The 10,268-nt window shown below is 43.3% G+C and overlaps 1 protein-coding gene across 1 annotated transcript; it reads left to right on the top strand.

Annotated features, from left to right (window-relative positions):
* The first annotated feature begins 584 nt into the window (after positions 1–584).
* LOC147639540 (uncharacterized) lies at positions 585–3,172 on the top strand. The gene has a single exon (XM_086792461.1). It carries the CDS (start codon positions 800–802, stop codon positions 2,663–2,665), a length of 1,866 nt encoding a protein of 621 aa, XP_086648587.1. The 5' UTR covers positions 585–799; the 3' UTR covers positions 2,666–3,172.
* Positions 3,173–10,268: the final 7,096 nt, after the last annotated feature.

The following is a 10,268-nucleotide window of genomic DNA, read 5'->3' on the forward strand; positions in this document are numbered from 1 at the left end:
TAAATGATTGGCTAGCATTTGGCCTTTTTCCACACTCCACCCAAAAAAAGTGCGAGAGATGATCGGAATTTGGTGGGCCCCCCATCATCGTGTCTAGAGACGAGGTCTACACATACATAGTATAGTACATCCAATAAATGGAGGAGCTCTGATAATACGGCACGTGGCGGTGAGGTGACGATGATGTGGAGGAATGGCAAGGACAGGGAACCGCGTGGACGTACGGGATGTGATTGGCCAGATACTCGAGTGCGTCCCAGTTATTGGAGGATGAAAGAGATGGCCGCGTAGCTATACGACATTAGCTGGCATGAAGTACGTGTCGCCGTCTCGATTGTTCCAGTTGGCAGGATGACCTGGCCTAGTACGGTACTACGGGCGGAAGATTCAAACCTAGATGGAAAATAAACCCAGCGTGAGTTAAATTTAACTTTACCAGGGTTGCAGCCATTTAGGGGGTTTCGCCAAACTAGAGCCCCGTCAGCTGATTTACTACACATGTCCCGCCAAAATTGGCGGCACTGTGCTATTCGATGGTAGCTTCAAATTAAGGCTTAAAATAATAAATAGTATCGTTCAAGTAATCATCCTTCAAAATCGTGTTTAATAGGTATTCGCTTCAATCCTCAATTAGCATTCCTTTGTGAGGACTAACGCAGATAAATCCCTGCTTTCTCTAACCAAATCTGTGACATCTGCGTTGATCTCAAGCTAATTCATCATGCTTGTCGTAGTCTTCACTGCCTGCCCTTGCTGAATTGCTAGCTACATCCTTGCGTTTCTGCTGTTTTCCTGTGTGATGGACCTTATAGGAGGCTGCCTGAGCGGCTATGGCGCCATAGCCATTCTACCTTTCAAGGCAAACAGGATAATGTCTCGATATCGGCCAATTGCACCGAAGCCCAGCATGCCATGTGTGTCTGAAGCTGAAAGATCAGTCTCTTCCGCCATATCTTTTGACAATCTGTTCTGCAGGCAGGTTCCAGATACTACTACGACTGCATCTGCACCGAAGAGAAATAGGGTTAGAAAAAGGCAGAAAAGAGGAAAGGCGATGGCGGACACACACAGGCCGAGCAAGAGGGCCGCTACGGTGAGCTTCTCGAAGCCAGACAGTGTGGAATCCCACAAAGAAAAAGGGCTGAGTTGTGGGTTAGCGATGGAGGGGTCCCAGATGATGACGGAGGAGGATGCAGGGTTTATGGAGAGGGCAGCTGCAAGTGCACCGTTTCCCTTTGAAAAGAGAAGGCAGGCAGCAGCACCCCCCGCAAGCAATAACAATGGCTATGGAGGCTGCTTCACAGAGGTGATAAGGGGTATTGCTGGCCTTCCCACAGCAGCCCATGTGCACAAATTGCTTCAAAATCAGCAGCAACAATCATCCACTTTTCTCAATGTCATGCAACAGCAACCTTCGATCCAACAAACCCCTAAGCCTCTTGATCAAAATAATCTTAGAGATTATGTCAAAGAGGAGCTTTCTCGTGACTGGGCATGTTTCACAGAAGACAGCGTGGGAGTCAACAATGGAGAGAGTGGTTGCTCTGAAGAGCAGCAGCGGAGTGGGCTAGATGAAGAAGATTATGAAGGAGATAATGAATGCAGAAGACGATCAATGACTCTTAATCTACTTCCTGAGGCCCCATCAAGAGACGACGCTCCCACCATATCCAGCTGCTCTTCCTCCTCCCATACGCCACACAACACTGCCTCTGCAGACAGCTATGCATACATAATGCAAGTCTATAGCCACTCCTCAGAGCCTGTAATTGTAGTACAAGATAGCAATCAGCAGGTTTTGTGGGTTAACCAAGCCTATGAAAGGGCCTGCAAAGATAAGTCTAACATGCTTGGCCCCTTCATCGATCCATTGGGCATTCCTACTCGGTTGGGTCACTTCAAACTGCAGCTAGAAAGTGATGGTGGCTGCACCTCTGCTACATTATGGGGGTTTTTGAAGAAGCTGGTAGTGGAAACAGCAAATCAAGAGCCAACAAGATGGGTGCCCAATTTGGTAGGGTTTCCTGTTAAGGATGCAAAGCTAAGCGAGCAAGCAGACCTCCAGTCCGCTGCAGGCTCTAAAAGACTCGTGCATCAACACCATAGCCTTGGAGTGATGGGGATCAATGGACCCTACACTATAAGCAGTGCACCCATCAGCACTCCCATCACTACCACTAGAGTGATCATGCCACGGCCCATCAGGTTAGTAGGCTCTGCAGTGAGCTTGGAGAGCATAATTGAAGTTAAAGAGAATGAAGCCATGACAGGGAGTGTGGAGTTTGTGGAGAAGCAATTGGAAGAGGGGAGCCTTCCTGCCTTCATAACCGATGTATCCAACTTGGTGAGATGGGTGAACACTGCATACAAGCACATGGTAGGGCAGCCTGAGTGTACATGGCTAGTCTCTACTGTGAGAACGGGAGGGAGCCCACCCACCATCACAGGAGAGGTTCTGCTATCTTGCAATGTGGAGATACCAGCCTCAACCCCATTCTTCTCAGGTCGTGCCAACATTCAATGGACTAGAAACACAGGGGAGAGAAGCTCCATGACTGTGCCATGTGATGTGTCTAGCCTTACAGACAGCAATTGCAAACGAATGTTGGTTTGGAAGTTCGACATCCAGGCCTGCCTCAGCCTCACCTGTGGAGTTGGATGGTAGAGATTGTTGTCAACATGGGCAGTGGGCATATGGTATAATGGTTCCTTACAGAGTAATGTATGATGTTCTATATATAAATATAAATATAAGTATAAATCTATTATATAAATATAAATATAAGTATAAATCTGTATGTATGTGTATGTATGTGCATGCATATATGTTCAATTGTGTACGACATCATGGTTGGGAGTTCAAATGTGATTTTGATGTTGAGCTGGGCACAAACTCAAAATAAAAAAAGGGAAATATATGCTCTATACTGTTTAAGATGCTGAGATGTGTTCCATCCATCGAGGGTGGTAAGGGCTTGATCGAGATGGTCCAATTTCTTCATTACAATGCCTACATTGCTCAGCGCGGAGAGCAGAATCAACCACTTTTTTGAAATTCCACATCTTAGCTGAAAAGCACAAACGCTCCTATAAATCAATTTAAAAGTCTTCGTGTAAGCATTCCCTTGGGGCACAAACTTCTCTATGAATCAATATCAGCTTTTTTAAATAAGCCATGTCTCTTTAAACAGTGTATTGCTTATGTTATCGAGTACATGCCCCTCCTGCTTTAATACATTACAAGTAGGTGACCCATGCATTGCTGTGGCATAAAGTTTTTGCTTGTATGCATATGTGCATACATACTCATGTGTACATAATATATACATATGTGCATATATTTATGCATCTGGGGGGGGGGGGTGGGGTGTGTGCAAGCGTGTGTTTTGATATGTGGTGTGTGTACGTTTGTGTACATGTGTATATGCGTGTGCGCATGTTTGTATATGCAGCTCTCAGATAGGCATATATTTCTCTCTCTCTCTCACATGCACTCTTTGTCTCACATTCATAGACAGCCCTCTCTCACGTGCACATGCCACTCTTCTCACACTTGTCCCGCATATACACACACAAAGAATCTCTCTCTCTTTTTTTTTCGTGAAATGGTGTTTTATATTATATGTAAAAATGTACATCAGCCACATGGCTCACACAGAACCTATGGCCCCAAAAAACCCCCCACAAAAGATCCTCTAAAGGATTATGACCATGCAAACCTGTACACTAATAAGAAAGCCTCCTAGCCAAATAAGCATCCCAGATAAAAGTATCAAAGATGAGCCAGCCGAGCCGCCGTAGACCATAACGAAATAACATCTGCATCCAGTAGCTGAGCTAAGAGAAGAGAAGAAAACTGCCAAAGCAGCAAACCGCGGATACGTAGAATGTGTCCATGTATTCCAGACAAGGAATCAAAGATGAACCCATTCCGTGTAGTCCAAATATGCCAAAGTCCTGTCCATCTAAGGAAATGGAATATCACAAGGTGACTGTCCGAAGTAATGACTTGAGGACAAATCCCAAATATCCACTGATGAGCTGAAATAGTAGACCTTTCTACTGCCTCCCAAACGCGAGAGACAAAAGACCAAATCTGACGGGCCACTGGACAACTCATGAATAGATGCATAACTGTTTCAGTGCATGTCGTGCAGAAGAAGCAAGAGGCCAATGTAATTTTACGACGGTTGAGCTGATCTCGTGTAGGTATAACCCTCCCACCAACATCCTCCAAATGAAAACCTTACCTTGGTAAGGGAGTTTAGACCGCCAACCACGCATAAGAGTTTTCTGCCACCATGATTTAGACTTGTGCAATCCCCACACCTTATTGGCCTTGGCTGAAACCCGATCTCTCTGATACGAGCTTATGATAGACCTGGTTAGCTGAAAGTGATATCAAGTCACCAGATCTACATAGTGCCCAATCAAGCCAAGGCTGATCTGCAGATGGCCGAGGCAATGGAGTAAAAGGCTCAACTGCATGCATGATGTCAACCCATAGTGGTTGAAATGTTCGAGGAACCCTAAAGTGCTGCCGAATACGACGAAACGAATATGGCCTGTCACGACCAGGTATCACAGCATCTCGGATTCTAACCAAGCCTAACCTGACCATGCGGTTGAGTCGTATGCGTGAAGCATCTCTGTCTGGCCAAACCATGACACGCGACTCCACAAATGTTTCGAACTGCAAAGAGTTCAACAGTAGTCTTTCATGACCAGGATTCCACCGAGCCGATAGTAGAACTTCATGCCAAGAAAGGAGAATATGCGATAAAATGTGAGATGAGCGAATACGGACAGGATGAGCCGCATTCACAATGTCCCACCATGAAGCCTGCACACATGTCCGTCCATGTGACAATCCCTCCAACTCAATCAAGTCACGAGCCATGAATACCCAAGGCTGCTCCTGCAAACACATATCCTGAAAAAGCGCCCACCTACACGCCACCATATGCAAGCGGACATCCAGTAAAGCAACCCCATCCATTCTTTTGGGCGTCGTAATGTGATTCCAGGCTATCCATGTTTGACCCATAATATTTCCTTGCCTCTTCCACAGCATAAACCGAATGGGAGAAACCAATCGGAGAAGAGATTTGTGCGTCCAAGGTAGCAAAGGCAAAAAATAGGAAATCATGCTAAGCATAATAACTTGAGCTACCTTAACCCTCACGTGCATAGGCCACCCTTGAGCTTTCCAATACATAAATTTATCCGAGATCCGAGCAGAAATCCAAGCAAGAAGCGCTTGGGGGTCCACATCCACACCCACCGGATACCCAAGATGACGAACAATGTCTCCTGTATGCACCACACAGCCTTGCCACCCTAATGCCTCAAGATCAAATTTCGTGTATACAATGAGGGCTGATTTTGTTGAATTTATTTTCAGCCCAAAAGCCAATGCAAAATTATTCCAAGCTTCCATTGCTCGATCTATATTGGCTTTTTCGGCCCTGAGAAACATAAAAGTGTCATCCGCAAGGGCTTGAGCAACCAATTGCTTGCCATGAGGGAGATGCAAACCAACCACTTCACCATGCGATGCCATAGCATCTAGGCGAGATAACATAGGATGAGTGGCAATGGTAAAGAAAAGAGGGCTAAGAGGACAGCCCTGCCGAAGAGAGCGGGTGAGAGAAATACCATCCGAAAGTCCTCCATTGAGCATAATCCGCGTGATAGAGCCAGAGCCAAGTAAATGCACCAAATTAGCCATTTTGGGACCAAAGCCCATGGCTGTCATTAACTGAGAAAGGAAAGACCAGCTGACATGATCAAAAGCTTTTTCAAGATCCAACTGCACCATCACAATCTCTTGCTTCTTTGCCTTGGCATAATCCACTCAAATTTGAACATTAAGAATATTATGCAAAATATTCCTGCCATGCACAAATCCATATTGATATGGATGAATAAGAGTAGGAAGCACCTTCTGCAAGCGATTGGCAAAAATCTTTGTAAAGATTTTATACATAATACCCATAAGTGAGATTGGGCTCGATTGAGCCAAAGAAGTAGGCGAAGGGACTTTGGGCAACAAACGAAGTATGCCCAACTTCCAATCGGCAGGCATATATCCCTCATCCCAAACCCTTTGACAAATAAGTGTCAAAGGCTCTGCAAGCTGATCAGCATATTTTCGAAAAAACTCATTTGTCAAACCATCCCAACCAGGGCTCTTTCCCATGGGAAGTTTGGAGAGAACAGCTTCCACTTCCCCTTGAGTAACAGGAGCATCAAGCTGAACCGCCACATCAGGGTCAACTTGATATCGTACTTCAGCAAACAATGACTCCCTTATAGCCAGGACAGCCGGCGAGACATCCTCTCGAGGGGCAAGTAAATCTTCATAAAACCTGATGCAATGCTGAATAACCTCAGAAGGTTGAGTAACAAGGTTACCTTGGGCATCCATCAGCCTAACAATATTCTCACGCATATGTTTTTGATGCAACTTATCATAGAAGCGATGAGATTGACAGTTAGCATGTCGCAAAGCATCAAGACGTGCAAGTAGTTTAAAGCGAACATATTGTGCTTCCTGCACCCTAGATAGCTCCTTTTTCAGCCATTCTATGGCATCCACAACTTCAGCATCCATAGAGTCAGTAAACATGAACGCTTGCAAGCCCTTTAAAAGCGACTCAAGAAGAGCCACATGCTGTTTTTGTATAGAGGCATTAGCAAGACCATAATGCGGCGCCAATTTTCGAGTGTTGGTAAGAAACACTGGCCAAGCATGATAATCAACCATGGACACTCTTGTGGAGAAATGTCGTATCAACTGACGCATATACACATCAAAAACTTTATGCTCCAAAAAAGTGTGATTTAAGCGCAAAGGCAAGCGTCCCAACAAGCCTTTATATGCATCCACAGGATGATAGACCATTTCAAACACAAGCGGCCAATGATCCGACAAAACCTATTGCTGATCAACCATCATAATAAGAACCTCTGGCAAAAAGAGATCTTGATGTAAAATATACATCCTATCCAATCTAGCATAAGTGCCCCGAAACTGTCGTGAGGCATAAGTGTAACCCCTTTCATCTGGATGCAACCAAGACCACATGTCTTGTTTTAGCGACCTTGCTGCAAAAGCTTCCCACGCCATTCTCTCCGAGCCATCCATTACAGAATGAGGCGACGTGGCTTGCTCCTCGGAGACACACATATTAAAGTCTCCCATCACAAAGCCAGGATGAGAGATTGAAAGAATCTCTCTCTCTCTCTCTCTCTCTCTCTCACACACACACACACACACACACACACACACACATCCTCCACATGCATGTACGTGGTTGTGTACGCATACATGTGTGTGAATGTGTTTATATTTATTACTAAAAAATGAATGTGTGTATATATAATAGTATTAATATAATATTTATTATATGTGTCAATTTTTTTATTTACACACATATATATATATATTATAATGTATTAGTATAGATTTAATATATAGATACATTTAATATCCTTATTATATGTTTACATATTGTTATTATATTATAATGTATTAGTATAGATTTAATATATAGATACATTTAATATCCTTATTATATGTTTATATATTGTTATTATATATATAATTTGTATTCTATATTTTATACTTATATATCTTTATATTTTTGTATTATATTATTTATTTAAATTTTCTTCTCTCAACAACCCCTGCATTCCTTTCTCTCCGCCCTTCTCTAATATGTGGCGTCTACTTTCTCTCTCTTCTCAAATGTTGAAACTCTCACCAACATTAATACCTCTCTCTCTCTCTCTCTCTCTCTCATGCGTCTCCTTCCCTCCCTCGTCACACCCTCTTCTCTCTTTCCCTAATCCCAACCCGTGGCTCTCTTTCAAATGCCATGTGTCTCCTCCTCTCTCAAAAGCTTGTGCATAATAGGTAGTATAGATATAGATAGATATATTACACACACACACACATACACACATAAATATATACATATACATATAGATGCATACATACATATATATATGTATTTATAAATGTAAATAAAAACATACATGTGTACACATGCATATATATATTTTTATTTAATTTATATTTTATTGGAAAAATCGTGCGTGTACGTGTGGCATTAGGCCTAGGTTTATGTTTTTTGTAAACCCGAGCATGGAGAGCTCGCCAAAAAAAGCAAGACGATGTCAAAAAGTGGGGCTAGGCCCACCGTACTACTGGCGGTGGGTGGCAGCGTGCATGCGTAATTTGAAATAGAATCTATATTTATGGGTCCTAATTTGAAAGGTGACACCATGATGGACAAATTAATGTCTCTCCTCCTAGAGGCTATAAGCAAGTGGTTAACAAAAGTGATGGTTGTAAACAACTGGTAGCGAGAAGTTGAAATTCTAGATGGCTTACCATATAATGCACAGTATTGGTCTCGCTCCATGTATCAACCATGGCCTTTATGCAATTTTTGAGCTCCTATTAAAACTTTTTACACTCATCTATGGTTGAAGGCATGCAACAAGAGTGGGAAGAATGGGGTTTCAACTCACGTCCCTCAAATTCCTCTTTGGCTCAACCACCATGTTCGCAAACATGACGCCACCAATCCAATGTCTAGTTTCATTGTCCACACCACCGCCTCATCCTCATTGTCTCACTTCTTCTTTTTTCATGTCTTCTTCTTTTCCTTCACCATTCTCATGTTCCATGAGCATGGATTTAGGATGTTAGTGTCCTACTGTGGACACCTGCATTCACTTTATTGTCTTCAAGTCGACTCCCAAATGCCAATCAATAGCATAAGAGCCCTTGCTCTCCACTTCTAGTTTCTTTCTATGGATTTGAGCCTTGATCACATTGGTAATGGATGGCATCCTCTCAAACATCCAAGCCAACACTTCATGTGTCTTCTTTGGTACTTCAAATGCCCCAAGCCACCATATTTCTCTCTCGGGCTGGATGCTAAATGCGGGCAATTTGGGCTTGCAAATCATCTCCTCGTCGGCTGCCTGACTTTCCAGATTTTCATCATCAATCTCTACACCTTCTCAAATTTCATCATCAACCTCTACAATCTCCTCAGTTTCATCGATCTCTCCACTTTCCTCTGCACTTTCCTCGATAACACAAGACGATGGTGTTGCGTTCTTTGCATGTGCCATGATCAATTCTCTCTAACCTCCTACCCTTAATAATTTGGCACTTGTCCAGTCTCAGCACAAAACAAACCTTGTCACCTAGAAACGACGAAAAAATACATTATTTTACCAACATGTAACTTTTACAGCTACAAATTGGCGAGAAGTGTAAGAAAGTACTCACATCTTGGGCAATCCGTTTTATAAAATCACAACACTTTGAAGCCGTTCTAGATCCACAAATATATTACTAATTGTAGGGGTACACGACCCTATCATTTTTGTTCTTCTTTTTCTCCCAAGCCTATGCGGTCAATGCATCATTGATGTGGTAGAATTTCTCGATTCTGCATTTCATATCATCATTGCATATCCTCTTTGTTGATCTCAACCTCCTTGGAGATGGGAAAATATTGCACGTGGTCCCTTGTTTGTAAAGGGAATCCTTTAGCAAAACTGATGGAAGGCTTGCTATCCTTTAGTGTTGATGCCCACGTCATCACATGCATTTTGGACCTTCTCAATGCTTAGAAGATTGGTGAAGTCATGCATCATCTCAATTGCCACACCGCCTACTAGCATATCTTCTTTGGCACAAATCTCGGATAATAGACAAGACGTCCCACCTCCTAACGCAGTTACACAGCAAATCCTCGAAAATCATGAGGACCATTGTCACCACATGCTTCTTTAAGAAGGAAGGTCCTATCAAGCATAAAGGAAAAGAAATTACGTGCAATAGCCTAAAGCTGCAAGTGCAATGGGTCAAGATTAGGAAGCAAATGTTGCTAAATAAATTCTTCGCTTGCGAGCACCACCACTAACACAAGAGTTTGAATGTTGTTGATTGCCCTCTTTCACACCCTACCCCCCCACCCCCCAACCCACAGGTGCTCTTCATGTGGGCGTCTCAAAGCTTCTTAATGCAAGCCTCTTTCTCTCCATTTGCTTCCTCCAGCTCCAAAGTCTTTGCTCATGAATCTTGTAATCCTTGTTGTACACCACTGAGTGTGCTTTGTAAATTCCGCATTTGTGAGTGGAGGAGTTGGACTCTCCACGCATCACTCATGCTTAACCTTCTGTAATACCCAAGTAACCCTTTCTCCCCTTCTCAACATATTGAATGAATGCGGGGAGGT

This window comes from Cibotium barometz, chromosome 4 (assembly GCF_041138505.1).
Source record: "Cibotium barometz isolate CiBa-2024 chromosome 4, ASM4113850v1, whole genome shotgun sequence".
Taxonomy (NCBI): Eukaryota; Viridiplantae; Streptophyta; class Polypodiopsida; order Cyatheales; family Cibotiaceae; genus Cibotium; species Cibotium barometz.